The sequence below is a fragment of the Patagioenas fasciata genome, chromosome 5, assembly GCF_037038585.1.
Source record: "Patagioenas fasciata isolate bPatFas1 chromosome 5, bPatFas1.hap1, whole genome shotgun sequence".
Classification (NCBI taxonomy): Eukaryota; Metazoa; Chordata; class Aves; order Columbiformes; family Columbidae; genus Patagioenas; species Patagioenas fasciata.
The window spans coordinates 39,019,599-39,046,771 of record NC_092524.1 but is presented as its reverse complement, the minus strand read 5'-3'; the positions used below and the strand labels follow the sequence as shown (position 1 = coordinate 39,046,771).

General features: G+C 39.5%; 2 protein-coding genes across 8 annotated transcripts in view; both read right to left on the bottom strand.

Moving 5' to 3' along the window:
* Positions 1-24,412, bottom strand: part of ZNF770 (zinc finger protein 770) — a 52,712-nt gene extending 28,300 nt beyond the window's left edge. Inside the window, exons 1-5 of the mRNA XM_071809364.1 lie at positions 24,347-24,412; positions 22,274-22,424; positions 8,177-8,264; positions 7,087-7,189; positions 4,013-4,069 (exon numbers count right to left, since the gene is read on the bottom strand). The gene's annotated coding sequence lies outside the window, so the exon portion shown is untranslated. The remainder of the gene's footprint in view (positions 1-4,012; positions 4,070-7,086; positions 7,190-8,176; positions 8,265-22,273; positions 22,425-24,346) is intronic.
* A 609-nt stretch (positions 24,413-25,021) lies between these two features.
* DPH6 (diphthamine biosynthesis 6) overlaps positions 25,022-27,173 on the bottom strand; it is a 205,680-nt gene continuing 203,528 nt past the window's right edge. For 5 of the 7 annotated variants that reach the window (XM_065839920.2, XM_065839921.2, XM_065839923.2 and 2 more), the window contains one exon: positions 26,479-26,786. In XM_065839920.2, coding sequence (XP_065695992.1) covers positions 26,671-26,786 — 116 coding nt within the window. In that variant the 3' untranslated portion in view covers positions 26,479-26,670. Of the gene's footprint in view, positions 25,105-25,658; positions 25,751-26,478; positions 26,787-27,173 lie in introns of those variants that run through there. The other 2 variants (XM_071809362.1, XR_011739369.1) reach the window with 2 other exon arrangements.

The following is a 27,173-nucleotide window of genomic DNA, read 5'->3' as shown; positions in this document are numbered from 1 at the left end:
ATTTTGACCTGTGCTTTCAATGGGATTCAGCTTGGCTATAAATACATAGATTGGTTTCTGCCAAAAAGCAATACCTAAGGTGACCTTTTATCCTTTCCTATGTTTGTCTTCTATTTTTTCCTCTCATTTTTTTGAGGGAGTGTGTGTGTTAGGCCTGGATTCTTATGGCATATAAAGAGGTCAGGGAGCAGCAAGAGCAGGATGGTCTCTGCGGGAAGATGAACCAGGAGCCAGGGGTGACCCAAGACAGGTGTAGGACTGGGATTGCAGTGACAAAGTTCCAGTCTCACAGTACCCAAAAAAGAACAGAGCAAGTCTGGTGATGATGACTCGGGCCAGCCAACAGTCCAGGGGTTGCCAGACAAATCCGTAGTGGTGAGACAGGTGCAAGTCCAAGCTGGGAAGTCAAATCAATGGGTCAGGGTCAGGTCTGGATCAGTGGGGTACATGGCCAAGCATCAGCAGGGAATCTTGGCAGAGACCAAGGGCAAGGCCAGGGGTTTGAAAGCAGCTTCCAAGCAAGGAGGGTGGACAACCATCCCCCTTCTTACAGTTCTTTCTCACACAACTCTTTTATCAACAGCCTAAATGCACATTACACAGTTGCACGGTGTCTGTGTTGACTTGAGGACAGCCAAATCCCTCAGAGCAGGGGCATGGGGCTGCACTCAGGGTATGGTAAATGTCTGCAATTTTTCCCTACCTCAGTTGTCATTGCTTTTTTTCATATTGGTAAGCTTTTTCCACTGGAATGTTTAGGAGTCCAGATAAGCAGTGTCTAGTCTTTCATTTTGTGTTAAGGTTTGTGCAGAGGGGACGTTGCTGGAGGTGCAGGAGGTGGCTGGGAAGGAATCTGCTCTAAAAAGCACTTAAAATTTTATGTAGAAATCTTTCACTAATACCGAAGTTATGGCACTGATATTTTAACAATGGCACTGTTTTCCCAAGTATTCAGTAGGCATTTAAGCTCAACAAATATTTAACAAAAGCTTCTTAACTCGTTGGTCAAACATAATCAAAACACTTTCCATCTCAATTTTTTCAGTAGAGAATGATGCTGGAGATTTCAGGCTATGAAAACATGGGTTTTTATGACTCAGACTGGGTTTGATAATAAGCAGATGATTTTCTGTGGTGTCAAATGTAAAATAATGTATTTTGTATATCTGTTGGATATTTTACTCTGGCAGCAATGAGGAAGGGATATGCTCTGTCTTATTGGAATTAAGGAGGAATATTGGGATACACTGAAAACCTAGTGCTGCCAATCTGTTTCTTAAAACTATGTACTCTGGGTAACATTTCTAGGTTTGTTTGCTGAACACTTATTTTCACTACGGATGAGTCATTTAAAGGCTGATCTTGCTCCCGTATGTAATTGGCTACAAGAGTGGGGTAAACACTATTCAGTATGATGGAAAATCTCATTTATCTTCCATATATAAATGGTGTCATGGTCTAGTAGAGAGGAAAATATGACTTTTAGACTTCCTCTGTGCTTCAGTTTACTTCTGTAAAATAGAGAGCAAATCTTTTCTTGAACCAAATACACTGTAAAAAAATCAAAACTGTTATTACTTGTGAAGTGCTGAAGCACCATGATATTTAGTGTCACATAATTCCTATGAACAAACAGTCATGTTACCTGGAGGAAGTATTAATAACTTATTTTAAAGGATCTTTATTAGGATATAGGAGTGGGAGAAGATAGTTGGATCAGTTGTGAAAGCAGCTGAAGAAGGCATTATGATTTTGGATGGTCACAGGAGAGAAAAAGGGGCATAAAATGAAGTTGAGCCACACTAACATATCCCACAAGCAGCCTAAGTTTCCTTAGCTAGAGTCAGGACAAACAAGGCAATGGGCAAGCATTGACACAACAGAAATGGCTCAAAAATGTATGGGAAATAAATTTTACTAACACATGTTCTTTCCTTCAAGATGTACCTGAAGTTATCTGGTGGTGATGATTTAGTGTACAGGCCTTGGGTGGGGAAGGCACTCAAATCTGTTTTTTTCTGATGTGGAGTGGCCAGGAAATAACACTCTGTCCTGAATGGAAAAGGCAAAAAGTATAAACCTGAGTACCTTAGGCCAGTACCCTAACCAGCAGGAAATGGGCTTCTACATGGGAATTTCAGCACCATTAAGGTTTTTAAAAGTCTTTTACTCATTCCAAATGGAAAGGAGAACAAATGAAAAAAATTGCTACAGAAGGAGGAATGTTCATTATCTATTTAGCTATACCTTCTTCAGCCCCATGTTTACCACTTTTGGCACTTTAAAGCACAATCCATTTTATACACATTTTCCAGGAAAAAATCAATATGAAACTCTAACCTGACCTATGAGTAGTTGCTACACGGAGCAAAAAACTTTGCTACACTGAGCTTCTCAACCAAATAAATAATTTAGGTAAGTGCGTTGATGGCACTGAAAAGTAAGTCTTCATTAATGGACATCACTGAGAGAGCAAAGAAAGCAAAATGAATCATCAGTCCATTGCCTTTAATAATATGATTAAAGAAAGAAGGTACTGAATTATTAAGAACAGTGGGGCTGGAAAAGAAAAAGAGCAAAAACCATAAAGGGAACAAGTTTGCAGAATGATGATGAACTAGGTACTCTTGCTATTCTGAAGGGGTTTGTTTTTCTTTTAATTTTTTAACTCTGAGAGCCAACAATTATTTAGGCCTTGATTCTCCACCTAGCAAAACCACAGCCCTCTCCTTCCCCTCAGTTTCACTTAAATAAATTATTTATGTGATTTACATATAAAAGTAAATTAGTGACTGAATCTGGAGAAGGCCCCTGAAGTAGTATTAAAATCAAGTCCTGTTCCTTCTGAGGTTAATAGCAAAACTCACACAGACCCTAATGAGGACAGAAACAACCTCCAGGATTTTGAAGCTAGGACAGGAGAGTAACTTGCATAGATTTTAGTTTTTACAGAGAAATAAAGAATGAATACACAAAATGTAATTCCATGAAAGAAGAGTATTTTAGGGTGGTAGTTGCTTTGAATCCACCTTCCAAACAATTACACAAAGCTAATTCCTTCAGATACCTTTCATTGCTTCAAGAAAAGGTTATTATAGCTTTACTGCTCCTTTTTATTCCACTATGCAGCTCTGTTTTGTTCTTTCTATACAAGCTTATAATGTACACTTGAATGGGATGTTCAGTTAAAAGATTTCATGTATGCTGGCTGGCTTTTCTCTCTCAAATGACCTGATTCAGCTCTCTGGATATGGAATCCCTAAGTAATTTTACATTTGGATTTAGTTTTAGATTTGCAACTCTTCAAAAGAATATTGTAAAAAGCTGAGGTAAGTCCTTGTCCACGATATCTAAGTATAAAGATTTGCTCAGCTTCACTTGGTTATCTATGTGCTTTTTACATGCCATTAAAGCATGATGAAAGGGTATGCTGGGGATTCTGTATTTTAATTTGATTTGATCAGTTGTTAACTTTTATTTCTCCTGAATTGGACATTTTAATAGCAATGATAACCTCATTTGGAGTATTACAGAGACCTCTGTTTTTATTATTACAAAGTTCCATGCTATAAAAGAGATAGATTTATTTTATTTTATTCTCATAAATTTACTTTGCTAAATTTATATTTACACGCTAGCCTTTTCTGCCTACACATATAGCTGTAATGCTATATCCTCCGTCTTTACTCCTCTTCCAGCTGCCTTTTTTGTTTGTTTGTTTGTTTTTAAATTTCATTTTACTACATCATGTCTAAATTCGATTGTCAGCTCTCCTAAGAGGAACAGAGAGACTTCTGCATGGTTTTGGTATAATAATCATAATAAAAATAACTGAGCTCTGATCCCACTCACAAAAAGTCACGTACCCTCTGCTCTATGTTAAAAGCATGTATGATAAGTCATTTGAAGAAAGTACAGAAGCTGACTGCAGAAGGAAGTGAAGAGCATGGTCCCAGCAGATATGCTCAATGGCCAGCATATCAGCATCCCTTATCACCTGGTATGTACATACCTAGGAGAGGAACTGTTCGATCCTTTGAGCAGGTTGCCATTATCTTTGGCTCCTTATCTGAAAGAGTGAGGAAAGAGAATGACATATGTCAGTAACTGAAGTGCCCGTACAATTTTTCCCTGACCTGCAGGCTGGGAGCAAGGCACTCCAGCTCTACATTGTTGCTGAAGACTATATACAGATATTGGAATATGTTGCGTCAAGCACTGCAGGCAGAAGTTTGCGTATTGCAGTAATGACTGCGGTATTGAAATCTCTCTGTGGCACAGAATTCTGTAGTAGAAATCATCATACATTCCAGAAAGAGCAGTGATGGAGGAGCTGAATAGGTGTCTGCTGCTTATTAGCTCTTCTTACGCAAGAAACAACAGCACACCAGCTGAGGCTGATGACAGTGTGGTAAGAACGAACAAAGGGCTGTGGTTTGCTTGTTTTCAGAAGTGGCTCCTGTAGAAAGGACAGCAGATGGAAAATACTATTTCAGTAGTTGAAAGCATGGAGAACCTGTCACTGACTGGGACCCAGCACGTTTTACTTCCAGGTTCATCAGGAGCAGTACATATCTCACAGCAGTTTCTCCTTCCTCTTCTCCATCTTCTTTACTAGTTACATACATGACCATGAGGCTCCAAGTCTCTGATTAGTCACACTGACCCAGCTGAATCATTTCATGCCAATTAAATATGCATTCTCCAATTGATTCCTTTTTCCTAAAGTATGAGATGTACAAAAAAACCCAAAGTATAACTGAGTGGCAGATGTCCAAGATCCACACAGAAGATCAAGGGCTCTTATGTTGTCTTTTTGCCAGAATTGGTAGAAATCTGCTAAATAAATTTTTATTGCTCACTGTGGCATTTCTGGATTCTTTCCATATTGGCAAACTGTCTTCATTGCCTGGCTCAGAGAAGAAGCTTTCCCTAATGTTTATGTTCCATCTGAAATACTTAACCCATTGCATGGTAAATTTTAGAGAGTGGCCAGACCCTGGATTCCTTTCTATCAAATTCCCTTCAATATAGTTCACTGGACTTAGCTGCACCCACTAAGAAGGCTTTAGGGATACATGTTTTCTAATCTTGCTGTCTTAATTCTTTCCCATGTTTCCTCACACCCAGTATTTTATGTGGTTGCACTACTGCAGCTGGTTACCATGAATTCCAGCATCTTACTGATTGTACAAAATCAGTGTGTTGGCCACTAAGGCCCAGGTTTTAAAGAACAGATTGAATACATCTTCTTATACCTGGACTTTCACTTTGTGAAACTTTGGTGAAATAATAATAAATAATTATCTCTGTCTACTTCAAAGACATAGTAAGGATTCAGTGACAATAGTAGTTGTCAGCCTACTCCCTTTTTGCACCTATTAAAGAGAACAGTATCTTGACAGACAGTGGTATGATTACACTTACCAGCAAACATGAAGGCTAAAAGAACAGCTAATTAAGACTGGCATAAAAACCCCAATAATATGCCTTATTCAGAACTGTCCAAAACAGTCAAATCCACAAGTTTTGTTTTACTCTGCTCAGGTGAGGAAAAGTAAAAAATGGATAATCAGAGGACTATGATAAACAGGATCATCAGGTCGTCAATTATTTTTCTTATGTCATTTCTGTCCTTCTCCTTTAAAAGAACTTTTGACAAAGGGACTTTACAAAAAATGTGTAGTTGGACATAACATAATCTTCTAATTAAATATATTACAATGAAAGATGATTTTTGCACTTTGGGGACATTTTACTGCATCTAATAAAAAACATGACCTCAGTGGTAATGTTACAGACATTTTCTGTTTTGCCTTTGGCAGATTGCTCAGTTCTAGGAGTAATCATTTGTCTGCAAGTGTGGCTCTTAACTGAAATACATCAAGACTTCTGCTTATGTGTTTAACAGTCACTGAATCAATGTTTGAGGAGAATTAATAAAGCCCTTGTAGTGATTCTGTAGTGATTTGAACTTGCCCTAAAATTTCATTGTGGACTCCAGAGAATGATGATGACCAGTCAGTAATTATTTAGGCAGTGGAGGCTGCTGCTAACCACCATCCAAAACTGAGGGCAGTAAAGTTACCAAAAGTTGTCAATATCTTCAGGATATTAAAAAATCACCTTGTCCTCTGTAGTCAGGTGATATATTTTCTAAAGTCCAGAAAAGTGCCTAAAGGCAGCTGTGCGTCTGGTGATAAAAGTCTTGAAGTGCTGAATCTCTGACCTTCTTTCAAAATCTTTAGTTATCCTGTGGGCTTGAACACCAAGAGAAAGTCATTTGAATCTATGAATAAACAGCAGACCCAGTTTTTGGAATTAATATCTCTTAGAAGTAATCTCATTTGTACACACCAGATACTGCATTATAAAAGAGTTAATTCAGAAGAAGGGAAGATGTTAGAGATGCTACAGCAATCTCAGTTTCTGTAACTTCTGCAACCTCAGAGCCAGCTCTTCCAAAATAAAAACTGTCTGGTTGTCAACTTTGTCATACCACCTAAAGGAAAGATGACAGCTTCTAGATAGTCTGCTTTCTAAATTCTCCTTTAGAGAGCACTCTCCCCCTGGAGCCTGATGCATGTTTTTGGCAATTGCAGGTGAATCGAAACTTGGACACACAGCAATCTCCATTAGCTCTTCTTACTGAGTATTTAAGTTCCAACAGCCTGGGTTTCCCGTAGCTGATACTCAATGGTAACATTTCTTCTGCAATGTTCGGTTTATAAAGACAACCATTTTTGCATAACCTAACTGGGATTACCTGATCTAGTTGTCTCTCTGTAGTAGTATTTTTCACCTTCAATCTGTCTACAGTGAAAAAAAACAACAGTCTCTGTGTCATACAGATTCAGCTATTTTCATTTTAATCAGATGCCTACCAAATGCAGGCAACGCATAACAAATATTCATGACAAAAAGGCAATAATCTAAGACTTTGAATTACTTCAGGAATTCCAAATGCTCTCTGGAAAACAGGGCTGGAACTGGAATCATACCGAGGCCTGATTCATCACACCTGTATTACTGATCGGTAAAAATATTCTAGAAAATAGCTTCAAGGGTGTGAGTGTGAACGTTTACCTCTGTGTGTGTGTCTATCGAGGATAGGGAATTATTAATCTTTTGTAAAAAGGCTTCTGATTCCTTTAAGAGAAAGTTGATGTGTAGCAAACTATATGCAAACCTATAAAAAAAGTGAAAAACAGACGTCAGACTATTATTGAACAAATTCCTATAGTGCTCTTAGTCTTGCAATGCAGGATTTAATTTCCACCCTATATTTTCCTAAATCAAGATTTTCAAGATCAGTAGCATTTTGTAATGTGAACGAACTTTTACTAAGGAAGACAAAGGCTACCATCTGCAAGACTAGTGACTGTGCCACCTGTGATCCTTTCTGTTGTTCTTATTGCAGACTAGATGTACTTTAAATATGTGAGACTGGTTAAATGACATTGAACCCTCCTCAGGGGAATGTTAAACAAACAGAGAACCTGTTAACATAACATTTATCAGCACACACACTGGCAGAAACAGTCTCAGGGATTTTAAATAAATCACAAAGCTGTTTCCATCTCCTCATTTTTATTTTTTTCAGGAGACAACATATATGGACAGATGACTGTCTTAAGTGATTGGTGGTAAAAATTTTATAAATGTCAGATTAATAAAAGGACTTACAGGTTCCAGTGAAGCTCTACAATGTGACCAATTTGGCACTCATTATTTATAAATATTTTATAGTATTTATAATTAGTCTCTATGTAAGACAATAGTAACGAAGCTGTGCCTATTCCAGATGAAGCTGAAAGAGTTTGGAGCTATTCCATTATCCAATATTATAGTAATTTCCATCTCTTGAATCTGTATCAAAAGGAATAAAACTGTCCAGTCAGGCTGTGCAACAATATTTTCTCAAATGTGTATCAACTCTTTTGGAGACCTGTTAATTTATATTCTACATATTAAAGTCCTTTTCCAGAGGGAGGAAGTTGGAAAAGAATAGAGGGGAAGGAAAAGAATCTTGTCCAAATATTTCACAATTCACTCAAAATCTAGTCAAGTGTTGAGTCCCTGTCAGCTTTCGTGACTATATTTCAGCCCTTGTTTCAAAACATCTGCTGTTCCAATCCCTCCAGAAGTCTCTACTGGTTGGTACCCTTTACTCCACCTTTGATCAAGTCACACGCGGTCACTCCAAGCTGTCAGTCAGCCTTCATTTTTTCTCAGAAACCTGCCGATCGGGCCTAGTGGGGCTGCTGCAATATAGAAATCACAAGTTTTGGGTTGAGCCTTTTTTTGCACAATATGGTATACTAATTTAAATCACTCCCCCAACATAGCTTTGCTTTTTGGAAAACAGCCACATTTAAGTCTCCATTTCTGCCTCTGGGAATAAAGGCTACATAATTTCTAAAAAAATACTGTTAAGGCTTGATGGAAAAAAACAATACATAACCAACCAAAAGTACTTTTTGAACCTCCTTTAAAACTTGCTAGCAAGGCAGTCCAAAACCTCTTAATGTTTATGTGTTGCTCAAAACTAAAAGGAAGTCAAAGGTCCTGGCAATCTACAATGGTGTTCTAGAACTGTGTGAACCTCTAAGGAAGCAGCAGCTATTTCGTGGTGCCTTCTGAGCCTATTTTCCAACCCTACCTAGAGTTCAGGGCAGCATGACAACACTTCTACATTCTTCCTACTTCTACCTACCTACAGCAGGCAGCTGTAGATCAAACACTCTACATACATCAGAGCTTTGCAGGGAATTGCTGGTAGGTCACTGATATGCAAAGCTAACCTTTAATTGTCTTCAAATATTTCAGGATCATTTACATTGCAATTCTACAGGGAAATGAAGATGGAAGTGTGAAATAAAGAGTCTATGGGTCTGATTCATGAAAAAGTTACAGACCATTTACATAGGAAAGGAACACATGAAAATCCTTTACAGTGTGCCTATGTGATATATTAAATTCCTTTTCCTTGTGTAATTGGTTAACTGCACTTGAAAAGTGTGGAATCCAGAGAGGAGAGAAAGAGGCTGAAGAAAATGAGGCAGAGCATTGTAGCTTGCTCAAGATTTGTGCCCAGCAGACAGACAAAAAAGTAACTGTGGTGAACACAGAAAATATTTTTGAGGTTCAGCAGCCTGTCTTCAAAGTGCTCATTAGCGACGAGCTCATGAGTGCTCCATGTTCTCCTGTGCACTGCTATGCTGGAACATGAAAAATGATGCCGGTAGGGTTTTTTGTCCTGTTGTTGGTGTTTTTAAAGTAACCTCAATATATTAAAAACCTCGGAGTAGTAAAATTGTAATGTTGAACTCCATAGTTAAAGGAAGATCTGTCAAGGCTAAACATTCAGTATAACTGAAAATATTTTCTCCTGCTTACTGTTCTTTCTTCAGCATATTTTCTTTGTCTGCTGTTAAAGCACTTATGTCAGACACAGTTTCACCAAGGGGTAATTTCCCCTCATGTTGCCCTATTAGCAATGGCCTGTGGAGGCCATTCAGGTTCAGACACCACCAGTGGCCAGGAAGCGATAGTTTAGTTTTTTGATGTGGAGAGAACTTCCTACCAATAGCTTCTAAGTGTAGCTTGCAATAAATGAGAACATACAATGAGAATATTGAAGAGTGGAACCAGGAATATGTTCTGAATATGCAAAGTGGGATCCTGCAATTAGTTATGATTCATTAACATTTTAAGTGGGAATTTCCTTACATTACAGACGATATTGTTTAATATCACATTAGATAGAACATTCTATCACAAGGCGAGTTTTGAGCAGAGAAGCTATAGAAAAGCAGAGATGGAGAGATGATACTAGACTTTATGAAAAGGTGAGATTAAAACTTCTTTTAATTAGCAATGAATGAAAACTGGGATGGCTAAGGAAAATGTAAGAGAGAAGGAAAAAGGAAAGGAAGAATCAGAAATAATTAAAAAAAAATATTTGAGAAATAGATAACAAAGAGAAGTGACTCTGGAGTGTTTCTTTATTTGAAAAGAAAGGAAATCAGGAAGTTTTTATAGGAAAACTCATTGGAAAAGGAGAGGGAAGAATGCAAAAATCTCCCATCATCTCTTAGGTCTACAGTCGTTGCTGAACTTTATGAGATGGCAAAGCCAAGATGGAGAAGAACAAAGGACCTGGATCAATCTGTATTACTGTGAGTTGTGCTGGAGTTGAAATGAAGAGGATAAGCTGAATGAACGATATGTGGCCTGAAGGGTATCTAGGACATTCAGGACAATCAAATCTGTACATGTCCTGGGATATGCTGGAGAGATTGAACAAGTATGTATAGAAAACATGAGCAAATGAACTGAGGTATGTGGGTTGAGTTGGCATGAAGTTAGAATGAATCTCTGCACACATCAAAGAAATTGCTTGGTTGTATTTTTGGTTTAGAAGATGAAAAAGGAGCTTTTTTTACCATTGTTTTGCTTAGCAACAACAACAAAAAAGAGTACTCAGCTGGGACTGTCAGTTGCTCAGCTCATTAAAATATTAAGAGAGAACACATCTTAGCAGAGCTCTGAGCCTTCAGAGCTGCCAAAAACAGCTTCCCAATGCCCAGAGAAGGAGTGCTGAGAGTAATCCTTTTTCTTTTCTTTTTTTACCACTTATTGTCATCAGTCTTGAAGCAGACTGCTTCCTACTGTTAGTTTTCATTAGCTGCTTTTCCTGTGTCTCAGGCAAAGAGGCGTGGGGCACCATGTTTCAAGGCTTCTTCAGCAAATAATGCAGATTCATGTCTGTCCCAGAAGACTAAACTCTTGTAACAGGTTACTTTTCCTGAGGTTCTCATGTAGGTAAAGCAATGCAAAGGTTCCCCAGCCTTCCATGGCAGCCAAATTCATCCAAGAGGAATAATAGGACCAAAACTGAGAAGATAACTGAAGATTCTGAAGATATTGTCGCTTTTTAAATTTTTATGGATGCCAGAATACGTTGCTTAAAGTAGCAATTTGAATAATTTCAAGACATTTTGACTGACTTTATGAAATTCTGTTAAATGTTGCTATGGTGGGTTGACCAAGGCCAGCAGCCAAACACCCACACAGCTGCTCGCTCACTCCCCTTCTCTCCCCAGTGGGATGAGAGAGAGAATAGAGAGAAAAGAAGTGAGAAAACTCGTGGGTCGAGATAAAAACAGTTTAATAGGTGAAAAGAAATGTGATGCCAAGTGATGCTAAGGCAATCACTCACTACCTCCCACAAGTGGACTGATGCCCAGCCAATTTCCAAGCACTAGCCACCTTGGAAGACAAACTGTCCTTCTTTGATTTCTCCCTTGGGTTTTATTGCTGAGCACACCACCATATGGTATGGAACATCCCTTTGGCCACTCCAGGTGAGTTGTCATGGCTGTGTCCTCTCCCAGCTTCTTGCCCACCCTCAGCCTACTTGCTGGGGCCACAGAGTGGGAAAAAGAGAAGGCCTTGAAACTGTGCAAGCACTGTTTAGCAATAGCCAAAACACTGTTTTAGCCACAAATCAGAAAAAGCAGCACCATATGGACTGCTATAAAGAAAGTTAACTCCCAGTTAATCCCAGCCAGACTCAGTGCAGTTGCTATGATAGACCTATTTGCACATAAATTCTGAATATAACTGGAAAAAAGAACCAAATGAAAGAGTGAAAATACTGATTTTTAAGATGTGGCTGTTTTCATTTCACAGCATAGTGCATTCTCTCATATATAATTCTCATTGCCTGCTCTCTATGTATAAGGTAAGGAAGAGTAGTGGTTGTGACAGGGTAAAAAATAGTTTTCTGCATTTATTTCTTTTGTTATTCCCTTTTAACTTATTTACCATGTCTGCCTCTCTTCTTTCTCCTGTATCTTCATTTTTCTGTTTCTTCCTGGTATGTTCCCATTCTTTGTTCTTATTCATTCTGTTTCTTTTCTTTCCCACTCTTCTCCTGCCCAGTCTCATTTTGGAGCTCTTACATGGCTGTATTTGCCCACTGACTCATGTGGGCAAACCACACGATTTAAAGTTATCCGGCTCCAGTAAGCCAGGAGGTTTCACCAGGGCTTTCCTCCAGCTTTGGAGCCAATGCCTTCCCCTCTGCCCATGTCATGTGCAGAGGCCTCACCAAGAGGCTGAATGCTCTGTTGCTTTGGAGAACTGGGATTTCTTAAAAACTACCTGCTCAGCTCCTAGCCCCAGAAATACAAGCTTTCATTATCCTAAAAGTAGTATCCTAAAATACTTTCCAGTATCCTAAAAGCAACACAAGGCGTAGCCTCTTAGAAAATGTTGCTGATGTCTCCGATCTTTCATTTTCTGTGCTGGTGCAGACTGTATTGCTTACTGGTGTTCACTTTGCCCCCAGTTTGTCAAAGTGTATAAGCACAAAGGGTGAATACATGCAGCCTTTCTAATAACAGGAAAGTATTTGTAAAGTGTCCTGCTGAATGGGGGTTTTGATCAGCAGTTTCAATGTACTTCAGGAATAAATTCTTACTGTTAAATCAGTTTTAAAGCAGGTTAGCCCAATGTCAGTGCAGTAGCTCTCAATGAAAGGAAAATTTCCCAAGGAAATAGGAATATCATTGACAATTTGATACAAAATAGGTGAGAAACATGCACAAGTGTTTTTTGTTTTTGTACTGAGGAGATTGTACCTGAAATAGCAAAGCTGAGAGAACAAGCACAGAGAGAGATATATAATTTGTTTTGTTTTTTCCTCATATAATTAGCCACTTATCCATTCCTGGAGGGAACACAAATATTCAAATACATTTAAAAAACAACAACAAGAAAAAGTATTTCAGTAGCATACATCATTTCAAGTTTGGGGATTTTCTATGAACACAGCTTTTTCTGGTCCTCTGCAATCATTGTCAATTGTTGACCAACACGACATGCTCCTACCAACATGACCTGCATTATCTTGCTGTGTGCTCACCAAAGTAATTGGTAAGCTTTGTTGGAATGCTCTTCTTCCCACCTGAGTTACTTCATGTCACAGTTTTAGTGGAGCATATGTCTTTATCCTTCTTAGAGTGAGGGATTAAAAATAGTCTATTTCTCCTATTAAGCCTAGTTGCCAACAGTTTTTTTCTGTTGTTGTTCTCAAAGGCTTCTGGGAGAGCTGCTTGATATCAGCAACACGGAGAATTAGGATGGCAGCTCTGTAAATAAACTTTTAAAAGCAATTAGGCCAGCACATCCGAGGCACAAAATTCCTCTCATGAACTTGATAGTGACAATACAAAGATTCTGATGGTTAAGGTAGACAACAGAATTATGTATTTCTTTGGATTCTAGTCCTCACATTGCACTGTGGCCTTAGTGCCAAAAGAGATACATCAACATGAGCCACTTTTAGGACATTTTAGCTCGCAGACCCTAGAACAACATCACAGATTTTCCCTGAGCCCTGGTACACAGACCAGGTTTATGAATGTTCCTTAGCACCTCTGCAGAGGAACAGAAGTGAGTAATTTTTGGAAAGAGCATAAAGACTCTTTATAGCTCCAGTAGGCTGTGCTTCAGCTGCTTTTATCAGCGGCACAGCGCTGAGTTGAGCTATGCTAAGATGGAGGTGAAATATCATCTCTTTCATGCCCCACCCTGTGTCACTGTCTGCTGCTCCACCTCCCTAGACAGAGAAGTTTGTACCCATTAACAGCAGTGACACTGGGCCCATGTCTAAGAACCCAAGACTGGATGGACTGATTAAAGATTATAGCAAGAGCCAGAAACTCACTAGGTCAGTGATAGATAGTTATAGTATTCCAACAGCTAATGTTGATTCAAAACCCTTCTCCAAATTTTGCAGGAAATGCATTTTATTACGGTTGTCCCATATCCCAGTGAACTGTATTGTGCAATAAGACGAGAGGTCTGTCTCTTTCTCTGGGTTGGGTTTTGTGCAAGGTCCAGCCTGCCTTAGGTGTTTGATCAAGGAGAGGATTTGTGACTATGACTTCTAAATGGACCCTGAGCTCAGGGATCTGAGTCCTTCCTTCAGTCCTTCCTGCCACCTGGCTTGGTATGTACCTACTCAGAATCCTGGGAAACTGACATAGCTGATTTAAGAAATGCATTCTTGGGATCTCTGTCTCACAATATGTTTTATAAATAAACTAGGTAATTAATCCAGGTCTTTGGATTCTGCTAGATGACAAAGCACCTATGAGTTAGTTACTGTTCATCTGCTTTCCACCTGGACAGTGCAGCATCCTTGCTCCCGCAGCTGTGACCAACATGACCTGGGAAAACAGTTCCTGCCACAGGTGTTAGGACAGCTGTGTTGTAAGGCTTAGACAGAAGGAGTGGTGCAACAAAGAGAGATATTGAGGTCACAACTTGAGGTGGTTGTCTTGTTTACAACCCTCTTGATCTTCAAGGTGAGATGCAATGGCCTGTGGCTGAAAAACTGCAGGAATGGATGCCAGCACAGGATTCACAGAGCGATAATCTGTTGCAGATTTTCTAGGCCTGTCCTTCCTACTGTTTGGTTTTGTGCTGGGAAATTTCAGCTGGGAATTCAGTCTGAACTTGGGAGCTAGCACAGAAGATAACACAGGTAGGGTAAATGTCAGCCACAGTCACTGGTGCCTGCACTTCTTGGAGCTGTACTTCTCTGGGAGGAAGGGAAGCCTCGAAAGAAATACCTGTGATGAGATTCTGTGGTGCTCCGCCCATCAGTGCAGGTTTAAATACTCTATTTATCATGCCTGGAGAGTCAACTGCTGCAGATTCTGGAAATTCAGTGGCCACTAGGACAATCTGCTGCTGCTTGCTGATCTTTTACGTCTTTCCTCCTGGGAAGTGTCTCATTCAAAGCAGAGTAGTTCTAAGTGCACGGGTATGTGTCTAGACCTTGTGTGCAATGTCACAGTGTGCCAGCGTAAAAGCATCTCCAGCAGCCTGTTTCTTTCAAATGCTTCACAAGTGCCAAATCAGAAAATGTTGGTTTTTTGTTTGTTTGTTTTTGTGTGTTTTTTGTGTTTTTTTTTGTTTGTTTGTTTGGTTTTTTTTTGTTTTGTTTTGTTTTGTTGTTGTTTTTGGGGTTTTTTGGAAAGAAAACAGCTGTTTATTTTATTTAATTTGAATGATGGTGTGGATTTTAATTCAGCAAAGACATAAGAGTATGTTGGTAAATTGTGAGTGTGTGTAGGTGGGTGTGTTAGTGGGTACAGGGAGCATATGGAAGAAGCTGCAGCATGAGAAAGCAACCAACAGAAGGGCTTAAGGAAGTACAAGACAAAGCAGACTTCTTCTCTTACTATGATTTAACTCCTCTTTTGGCAATGGCTCATGCTATAATCTTTTTCTCATGCCCTTGTACTTGATAAATTATACTTACATTTCTATACTCCCTTTGAATGTCATTCTTTTATTTATAGTTCTGGGACCAAAAAGGCAATACAAAAAAATAACAAAAATGTTATCAGTAACACAAAATTAACAAAAAACTTCATTTGTAATACAGAAAAGTATATGGTAACATTTTGTGTGTGTGTGTGTTTGCTGTACATTTCATGCAGTAGTCAGGAAACATAATAATTCTCATGAGTCACTAAGTGTAATTATTGTGCACCGTTTTTTGCACAAAATTTGAGGGACTTCAGGTACCCCCCCCCCCCCCCCCCCCCCCCCAAAAGGGCCGCTGAGGCCACCCGGGGCATTGCCCAGACATGCGGACCACGTGCTGGGTGGGCGTAATGACGGCTTCGGGGTTGGTGTTCGCAGCTCCGACACCGCCGCGCTCCGCGTCCCCGCCCTCGCCCTCGCCGTGCGCGGGCGCGGAGGGCTCGGGGGCGCGCGGGGCCGCGCGGGGCTGCGTGCAGTTGCGCGGCGGGAGCGAGGGGGGGCAGCATTGCCCACGGAATGGCGGCCGCTCCCGAGCGGGCACACGGGAAAGGGGTGAGGAAGGGGGAGGAACGAAATAAAAATCCCCTTTCTGTGCCTGCTTGGGCTCTGCCGAGGCTTTCTCGGCGGCACGCTCGGAAGCAGCTTTATCGCGTTTCTCTTTCGGGTGAGATTGTGACAGTTAAAAACAGATTAAAAAATCAGGTCAGCGCCAGCAGCTGGTGTTCGATGCAGCGTCAGTGACAGCCCTGCTTGGGAATAGCTAAAAAGGCTTTCAGCAGGATTTTTAACTTTTAATGTGCTTAACCTGTAACAGCTTGCAGAAAACTTGGACCTTACATTGACCAACAGCTCCAGAGTATTGGCTGCTCTGTACTCAAAACTGGGTCAAATAATAATAAGAATGGAATAGAATGGAATAGAATAGAATAGAATAGAATAGAATAGAATAGAATAGAATAGAATAGAATAGAAATATTTCAGTTGGAAGGGACCGATAATGATCACAGAATCATAGAATCATTTTGGTTGGAAGAGACCCTCAGGATCATCGAGTCCAATCATAACCTAACCTAACTGTAGGACTAAACCATGTCCCTAAGAACTTATCCTAATGCCTTTTAAACATTTCCAGGGATGGTGACTTCACCACTTCCCTGGGCAGCCTGTTCCAATACCTGACAACCCTTTCTGTGAAGAATTTTCTCCTAATTTCCAATCTAAACCTGCCCTGGCGCAACTTGAGGCCATTTCCTCTTGTTGTATTGCTTGCTGCTTGGGAGAAGAGACGTCATGTATTCCAACTGCCTGAGCACTTCAGGGCTGACCAAAAGTTGAAGCGTATTATTAAGCGCATTGTCCAAATGCCTCTGAAACACTGACAGGCTTGGGGCATAGACCACCTCTCTAGGAAGCCTGTTCCAGTGTTTGCCTACTGAATAAATTAGTTCCTCTTTGAGCAACTATGCAAAAGCTTAGATTTTTTTGACAGGTTTTGCTCTGCAACATTCAGCCTAAGCAGGGTAGCAACCTTTGTGCAGCTCCTTTAAAACTGATCATCTCATGTACAAAAGAGACAAGGAATAATGAGTATTTTTTAACATCTTTTGCAGCAGATTGACTTTACAGTATATTTATAAAGTCTGCTTTGGTAAACTTTGGAAATCTTGGTTCAAGATCATAAAACATTACCTTCCCAAGAAACATTTTGTCAAAGGCACTTAAATGATTTGGGAGCATAAATTCTCCTGAAAAACAAAATGAGATTTATGTTCCCAGTCACTTCAGTGCTTTTGAAAAATGTACGTGGAGTGCTTGGGCTTGGTAAAGGCAACAGATGATATTTCACTACAGAGTCTCATTGTTGAGATGGAAATAACACCAGCATAAAAACATGGAAGGTTTGCTCACCTTTCCTCAGATCTATGGAATTTCACAGTTTGTATTTCTAGATCTACCTGATGCCAAGAGGGCCAGCTGCAACGCTTTGTGTATGTGTGTGCTGGCTCACTCAAGCTTGTGGTCCTCATCCTACCTTGGGTTTTTAAGGTCCTTAGATGTGACTACAAAAGAAAAGTTAATTATGTGAGGCTTCCATTTGTTGAACATATACTGGCCAGCAGAAGTCAGTATCAGGGAGAGAGGGGAGAAAAGAAAATAAAAAAGAATGAAGGGGAACATATAGACGGGGAAAATTAAGGGGAGAAGAGAGGAACGCGGTGAGGATGAATCTTACTCCCCCCCTGTGGCAGATGCATACCCCCTTCTCTCCCCCTCCCGCCTTCGATATGGAAGGTGCAGACACATCTTCACCCCCACTCCAGCTTCTTTTTGTTTTAACCCCGGAACCCTTTGATCAGGGTCGTTAAGAGAGAGAAGGGGTGGGGGCGTAGAGGCGTCAAAGAGCTGCTGGGCACCCTCAGCCAGAGTGGGGATGCTAAGAAACTTCAGGACACCCCACACCCAGAGTGCGGGTGCAGAGAAGCTTCTGGAATGCCTACAGTCAGATCTGACAAGGCTATTTAAACGGGACTCCTGACAAGGCCAGCTGCCGGTTGTGTGGACCTCTTGGAGCGTGGGCTGAAGTCTGATGCTGAGAGCCCTCCCCCTTAGGCAGGATGGCTGCCTAAGGTAATCTCCTGGGACTGGGATTCCCCCACCGAGGCACGTGGGTGAGTGATAAAATTTTCTTTAATAATTCCTCGCAGGATTGCGGGTGCTTATTCCGTGCTTAAATATAAGCACGTGTATTGTCTTGAATAATTCCTTGCCAGATTCAGGCAAGCGTATACTTTTCCCGGAGTCAGGGACAGTTCTGGCATTGTTTTTGGTGAGCCACATGTATACACCTTATTTGCTGCACCTTTAATAACTACCTCGACTGATACTCGAACCTGTGTTTATGTCACTATTGGAGAGCTAAAACCCTGTCTTCTACCGGTTAATCTGCTGCACTTTCTTTACCAAATAAAAGTTTGTTTTGGACCCTGTTGTCCATCTAAACTAACTCTGGGGTGCCTCCATGACACCCCCCAACTTCTGTAGAGAAGTATTAAAAAAAAAAATCTCTGTAATATTAGAAACACTGTTTTCTAGTTTTAAGGGTACAGATAAAACCATGAAAATGTAAGAAAAGACCCCAAAGTCAAAGTATGGCTATGGCACTTAGTGCAGAGACAAATCCAGGCAGAGTCTGGACAGTCATGCTGAAGCTGGACAGGAAACACAAGCCTGGCCTGTGTTCCAGGCTCCTGGGCTAATCTGTACCTGCAATAGCATCCCCACACCATCCTGAAGTCTGCTAGGTAGACAGGAAAGCAAGTGAAAAACTCTCACAGTGCTGTATTTTAAAAAGTCTCTGTAATTCACAGCTGGCTCAGGACTCAAAAACATCTGCCTAAGCTAACGGCATAAAGGGCATTGGGTGTGTTCTCCTTTTGATGATGTTTACCACCTATGGAATACTCACTGTAGACCTATCACTGCCCACAAGAGTATCTTCACCACAATCTAATCTAGCCCATTACAATTGTCCTCATTTTCAGAAGGGAAGAGGTCACAAATATATAACTTACAACCATTGCGATGTTCAATGTCAACATCAGAATTCAGGAGTTCTTGTCTCTGAGGACTATGCTCACACCTCTGAACTCTATTTACACCAGAGAGAGAAGATTCTTTCTTTACTTGAAATAAGGTGTCTCAAAGGATCATAGAAAAAAAAAAAAAATCTTTTAAATAGGATTTGGCATTCTAGCCAAACATTTTAAGAGATGTAATTTGCAACAAATTCTGTTTCCACAGTCCAACACTTTCTTGTAATTCCAGAAAAAAAAAGAATCTGAATAGAAAATCTGACCTTTTCAATAAGAAAATACCACTTTGACCCAATTCCTTTTTGGGAAAAATAAGTACAGTCACAATAAAAAAAAATCTCCATTTAAAGTCTTTTATTTTAATTCAAATAGGAAATACATATAAATCTGAAACCTTGATAGTTGCTGTAAAGTGGAATTGAAGGCCTTTGGCCAGCTCTTTTTATCCTTGAAATCACTATGTGACACATATCAAAAAGTCTGGCCACCTCTGATATATGTACGTATTAGAGTGTGCACTCAGTGTTTGAAATACAGTGTATGAAATTGCTCACAGCACATTAAGAATGCTCAGCAATGTGCAGTTTTAGGGTTGCACTTTATGCTGTAGGACACATTGTGCTGTTAGCAATCTTTTTTCTCTCACTAAGCACACGTTATTTGAGTTTTCTAGTTGAGCATACACCTAAAAGAATTTTTACTTTTTTTTAAAGAAGGTCATAAATAATCATCAAAGACTCAGGTCTCAAATCAGTTGTTATTTGAACACTATCTGCTTCTTCTATCATCCTTACATCAATATCCTTTATAGCAAAACATGAATTCAGAGGATATAAAACCTAGAAGCCAAATTAAAGAGGCATTATATACAAATTGCACATTGAGGGTAACGTGGCTTTTGTCAACAAAATTCTGTCCTCTTGTAGGTTTTGTGACCTTTCTTCATCTCTTCAGTTTATTTTTCAAAGACTTTCAAAGATGACTGCTTTTCATTCATTTTTCCCAATAAAAAACCGTGGTAGCTGCCTCCACTGTATTACACCCCCTCTTTCACTTCCTCTACAGGGGGTTGATCGACCCGTCCTTTAAAAGGGGGAAAAAACAGCTTTGGGGAGCACCTGTCAAATAAGAAAGTTGCACAGTGATGTGGCTCAGTGTGTGTCTGTGTGTGTGCGTGAGAGAGAGAGAGACAGAGAGAAATCAAATAAAATCTGGACCTGAAAAAATAATTCACTGTATGTAGCGTAGAAGAAAAATCATGATGAAGTCCTGAGCTAACTCACATAATGCTTTCAGGAATCAGAAAAATGACACTGTCAAAACACAACATTAGTTTTCAGAAGCCTCCAGGCAAAATTTTATTTATTTAAAGTTAGCTCCTATTTTAATAACAAAAAAGTGGCAGCATATTCTACATCAAAGAAAAAACTTTTCCTAATGTTTCCATTCCTCTTGTGAAGTACCGGAGCTGAAGTAGTGGAGCTGTCTTTCTGTAAATAATTATGTGAGTGGCAGGATCTCAACCTGAGAAAGCTTTTTGTCTGCACCAGGGACTGTAGCATAAAGAGAACCACATTTGGCTTGCCTAATCTGAGCAACGAGATGAGATATTCTGACTTTTAGTATTCAAATAGTTAGTTTTAAACAAGGTCCATAACAATGAAAGGCAAGTCCTGGATCAACATCTTTGTACACTGTGGTGCATGATGAATGAGGAGTACAAATGAGAAGAACATTCATGGGCTGTATCTCTCCAGTCAAGACCAATTAGTCACGTTCCTTGTGGCAGTGCCCAGGAGAAATGTCCCCTGACAGCAGGGTGGCACACAGCTGGTGGTTCCTCTTGCATATTACCCTCATTTCAGGCATCCTTAACTTCAGATGCCAGACCAATACACACTGTTAGGAACAGTCAAAGCATTTACCATTTTATGCCGTGTCGAAAGGATGAGACATGTTTTAAAGTTCACTTCTGGATCTCTTTCCTGGAAACTATTTATTCCTCTTTGTTCTTCATATGTTAATCTTTTATAGTTACAACTAGCAATAGCAAGAAGGTGGTCCAGGGTCCATTCCTTCAAAGACATCCTATAAATAAAGAATAACCCCTTAGGTCCCTAGACCTGTTGTTTGCCTTTTTAGCTTGGCTTCTCCACTGGTTCCTACTAATAACATTCCTTTGGTACTGACTTCTCTTCTGCATTTCCTTTCTATTATTTCATATCATTTAACACTTCCTGCTCTGAACCTTAACAGATCCAGCTTCGGAGTTGTGGAAATTTGATTCAGTTACATTTGCATGTATCTGGGTCTTGCTACACAACGGTTGGGGCTGTGTGGGAGTAGGACTGAACTTTGTTGCAACGAGATAACTCTTAAACCAGAGAAATGTATTTCTTCCTTCTGGATCCCTGTTCTTCTATAAGCAACAAAGTAAGCTACTGTTAAGGCAGCTACCAACAAAATCACGGGAATCAGAGAAGGTGAAGTGATGCTTGCATGAGCTTTCATCCCCTATGCACTGTCACGACTTCTATCTAAGACAAATTATGTCTTCCTGATAAAGCAGTGATATGGCAATAATATGATGTACCAAGGATGTTATGGCTATAGAGTGCTGCCAACAGCTGTCAGCAGCAGGAGCCGCAGAAGAAGAATACAGATTGCTGCCTGATGAATCCCAGAAGAGGGATTTTTTTCCCTCTACCACAGCAAAATCTAAAGTTGAACAAGCCTTCTTAAGAGTAACAGAACATAGTGACACTAGCTGCCTGGTGATGGGGCTCTGAGGTTGAAGTCTCTCTGTCGTAACTGTGCTTCTGCCAAAGCAAATACCCCTACTCGGGGGTCTGCGAAGAGCTGCGGAGCTCTTCTCCCAGCAGCAGCCCCACAGAGACCTGCCTGTGTTCAGAGGCCTCCAGCACCTGTGTGGCTGCTTCAGCGATGGCCCTGGCACATTTTATGTAATGGACTTGTAAAGCACTTCGGGATCATCAGGGATGAATCATGCTGTAAAATGTATCATTAATGCTACTAGATGTATTATAGACTTCTCCTGTGATCTGAGACTGCTGCAGGCAGCGTGCTGGGAGAGCAGCTCTCCAGATTGCGCTCATGCAAATCACGATCTGTGATCACATTCATTCTGGTTCCCACCACAACATTACGTTCACACTCTTGTGTGCTGCTCACTCCATCTAAACTTTTTGTTATTGCAGGTTGTACGACTACAACATAGCATCTCTTTGCCAACACCTTTACAAGGGTGAGAAAACATACAAATACGGAAATAGAGGCACAAGAAAACTAATGTATATGCTTAAACTTACCCAGAAAAATGGTGGTGAGATCCTAACCTCTGCCTCCTGACTCTGGTGTCCCCCAGGAGGTTACTAGATTGGGGCAGCTGTTAGTTTGTTCAGGATGTTTAGTTCAGCTGATCTTTTTGTTCTGAAACATTATTTTCTTCTGAACTGGAGTCTGCAAAATTTAGAGAAGAGCAGGAATTTCTGAAAGCTGGGAAAAGCTAAAGTGAAATCTGACCTATTTTGAGCACGTCCTATTTTTACTGTGGACAGCAAGCCTTGTAAATACTGTAAACAGTATTTAAAAAAGATTTCATGTTAAATGACATGATCGCAAAATAGCAATATAATAGGAAATGGAGGATGATCAGACATATCCAAGAAATGGTTTTCAAACATTGCAAATGAAATGGAGACTCAAGGCAATGACAAGGAGAGTGCTGCCAGTGACATATCCTGTGGGAAGATCCTTGTAACAACCTGACTATTTGGGAATACAGGGAAAAAGAAGACAGTGCTCTAAAATATGAGAAAAGTAGGAAACCGTAGGCAAAACCTAGCCATGCATTAATCCAACAAAAGTCAAAGCCAAGAAATTGTGAGCAGTAAGTCATCAGTAAAAGGGCGCTTGCATGTAACATAAGGGTTCAGTTCACAGGTACCCAGGCTGTTTTTTAAAATTAAAATTTTAAATATGTCAAAAATATTCAGTGTTCAGATAAAAGTTGAAAAAAAAGAGCTTTTGAGATCTCAAGTCTGTATTTTGAATGTTTGGCTAATACATTGACACAGGCTGGCTTGCCAAAAATATTAAAATACAACTAAAGAGATCATAAATTAGTAAATTGTCAAGTATTCTTAATATGTATTCCCAATGCCAGACATTTATAAGAGTAAAAGCAGGTTATAGATAATGAGTGCCAGTTAGTACTGAGAAAGCTCAGGAGTTTAACAGACAGAAGAAACTAGGTTTGCTTCAGCAAACGCATCCTGAAAGAAGTAACAAAGATTTAACTTGGACACATGAAAAGTTTCTGTATTTTAGGATTTCAGTGTTCATTTAGAGAGCTATTATACCATGCAGTACAAAGCTTCTATTAAATCATTGCATTCATCTATTTGAAATAAAAGTTTTATTCAATCACTGTATTTTGATAGACTAGACTACTGCACATAGACAAGAGATAATGGATTGAACAGGATGTCCTTGAAGGAGAAGAGCTGCTTCAGATCACCTGTGTAATACTCCAGGGACATCCCACTTCCAGTGCCCATCAGACTTCTGAAGGTTAAGAGAAAAGATGCACCAATGGCAACTGGTGTAACAAATCAGCCCCTGAATCACCTAACTATGAAACTCACAGGGAAAAAAATTAAATAATCTCTGCTTAAAATATCTCAATGTCATTTTTAAATCTGGTTAGGAAGATCAGCTCTGGTGCCTTTATAGCAGCTTAGCCACGTGCATTGTAAAGGCTCACTGGTGCTGTAGCATCACTGGGTTTCGAAATGAGTAAAACACAAAGTTATTAAATCAGTTTTGGTCTTGCAGCCCCATTTGATCAGTTCACTTTAACATGCTTTCAAGCAATTAAAGAAATTGATATACAGAGATTTCTAAAAGAAGCAGGAGATAAAATTTCACTGACATAGAGATCTGTAACAAGACATAGATTTCTTTCTGAAAAAGAAAAAGATGTGTAAGCCATATTCTAACACGTTACAGCAGAGAAAAGAAAAATTAAAATGTCAGATTATATTTTTAAATATGTTTTCCCACCTATTACATAGCCCTTCTGTGTTCTGAGTGCTGGAACCTAGATCAGCCAACTTTTTGTGTTATAATATGCACACAAAACATTTTCCTGCAGGCTTAGTTGAAATCAGAGAAACAGAAGAATTTGTGTACATAAAGTACTCAAAACCAGTATCTTAGCACAGTACATGAATTTATGGTCTCAAGATTAAAATCTGCTGTGGTAAACACTCAGCAAAGCTAGTCATCAGAAACAAACAAAAAAAAAAACAAAAAACAAAAACCAAACAATGAAACAGCAAACCCTGTATCTACAGATTTTGAGTATTAGGTGTCTTTACCTTTTTTCACGAAAACAAATGTACATGTGAGCGCACCTGTCTCCCCACCGCCCATCTTCAGCTAGCACTTTTGGTACAAAGAAAGTGAAGAAGAACTTTGTGAAACAACTTATTCACAATCAGACCCAGTAATTATGATGAAAATACAGTAGCATAAGGCAGACAAAATGGTGTTATTTCTTTCTATTGTAAGCCTTAGGTCTCTATATGGAGCAGCACTTTTCTCACCTACCTTGCATATCAATGCTGAACAAATTGCCTTGTTCATACTTTCAGCACTGCAGATCCAGCTTACAGTTGTAGTTACACCACTTAGAAGCTATATGAAGCCTCTCAAAGAGAAAAAGTCATCAAACTATTATTTTTTAGCTGTTCACAAAGTATATAATTTGAAGTTCTAGTTGTCTCAAAAAATGAAAAGTTTTGCTTTCTGTTGAGAAAAAAAATATGATCACACCATTTTTCAATGCACCTCTACTGAGGCCAACAAGGATAGTTTGAATCAGGAATCTTTCAGGAAAACTTGCAGGAAAAGCTTTAGGAGCAAATATCCTGCCACTTAAAATATGCATAACAGTGCAAAAGCCAAGATCAACATGTTTGGGTATCTTTTTTAAACTATGAAAAAAATGACTGCTACAAAAGATGCAGTCAAACTTATCTATGAAAAATGAAGCTTCATCCTCAGGTCTCTGAAAGTACTGTCTCCTTCTCCTGTTTCGGTCCAGCTTGTGTCTCTGGTCTGTGGGCACTTCACACTGAGAGAAATAAAATACTGGTATTTCCAGGGAGAAGAAAATGATTTAGCCTTCTAAACTAGAAGAAATCAAACAAAACAGGCACATTCAGGTATTAATAAGTTATTTTCTGATCGTGTGAAAAGAAAAGGATCAAATTTGTTTAAGTCTAACCTAAAAATGATACGGAATGCTAATTAATGAATGTATTGTTAACAGATCCTTCCCTTTTTTCTTAAGAAATGTAATATATCCATGTATTTATATGCTGGTATATAAAAAGCTCTTTGCCTTCCCCCTTCCAAAAATATTTGAAGAACTGTGAAAAAAAGTAATTCTTACTGAAGAGGATGGCAGCTTTGATATTATTACTTGAAGTAATACTAAGGAACAATAACATTAAACAATCTCTATGATCAGAATAGGATGCTGGACATGCAAAGCATCTAACAATGGAAGATCCTCTTTAGTCACTGGTTTTGTATCAGCTGCTGCCAAGCGCATCTCTGATAGTAGGTAAGAAAATGAAGCTGGAGTGCTAAGTCCACCTCTTGGTCACTCCAGTGTAAACTTACTGCTGTGCACTTGAGTTCTGTGGAATCGTTTCAGATGTGCTGGTGTAAGAGGACAAATGGAGTGCTGGTCATGCAGCTCCAGTGTTCACACACTGAAAGAGAAGCAATAAGAATATGTAGCTGTAGAACACAGGCAAGGCAAATGTTTTATACTCTTTCTTGAAGGTTTGATTTTATAGCCTTTGTCTGAAAATAAGATTTCTCTGCAGTGGTTTACTGCCTCAAGCAAAGTCCAAAAGGCTTTTTCTCCTATACTGATCTTATATGATGTTATGAGTAAAATATCAGTTGCAATGAAATCGATAGGAGCTTCACCTGCATGTCTGAAGCTGTTTTAATGAAAGCAGTGGTAAAACTCCTCTTGATTTTCTGGAGAAGACTGAAGCCCTGGGGAATACTGGTAGCCCTTTAATAAGAGCTGTCTGCCAGATGTAAAGCACAAGGATACCCACTATTGCCTCAGAAAACAGGGTGGCAAATCCTGCAGTCTGGCCATCATCTCCGTTATGTGCTTTGCTAAAATGTGCATCCTGAATACCCTTCTGAGTAATTCTTCCCTGGTGCAAGAGAAGGTTTAATATCTGGCCACAAAAGGTCTTTCCGAGTTGGCCTGAAGTCAATAAATTCAACATAGAATTGAAAGGAATCAAATCTTTAAAACAGTATTGGAGTTAATGTTCTGGTTATAGTCAGTTTGTTGTAAACAGGCCTAAATATATCAAACAAAAGAACTGATGTGATCAGAGCAACTGACATCTCCCAAGAGCCGCCTGCTATTACCAGAACATATCTAAAAATAAGTGAGAAAAAATCCACGATATTTTGAAAAGAATCCTTTATTATTCATACAAAGCTGATTCTGTCACATATCATGAGGCATCATTAACATGACTTTGCTTAAATCAAACGATATTGCTTAATGAAATATCCAACACAGTTATGATCAATTTTTTTTTTTTTTTTCTCCTGGATGGAATGTGTGTTTTGATATCAACTCATCTCTTTTAAACTGCTAGCTTAGCCAGCATGTTATATGAATAAGCTCCTTGCCAGGTAAATCCACCACAGGTACTAAAATCAGAGCTGGGGTCTTCTTGCCCAAATACTTTTCAAGGTATTCTTGCAGTCCTGAAATAGAAACAAACAATGAATCCTATCTGTCTCATTTTCTATTGTCTCGTATCTCTTAAAAACGATCTCTAAATCAATTTTTGAAAATTATTGTGAAGTAACAATTAACAAAAGGAAATTAAATGCAACTCTAACTTTTCCCTTTATATACAAGGAAGAATCATCATCTCCTACCTCCTCATCAACTAATTTGAGATTAACTTTACATACTGCCTAAGGCCACAGTTCAGCAAATCAGTTAAAAAAACATGTTTCTAACCTTGAGTAGAGTGGTCTGTTGATTACAGATACAGCAAGCTGAAAATAAGTGCAAGTAGTAAAAATAACTGAAGGCCAGTTGAAATTAAGTTCTTTGTCATTTTTGATATTTGGACGATCAGCATG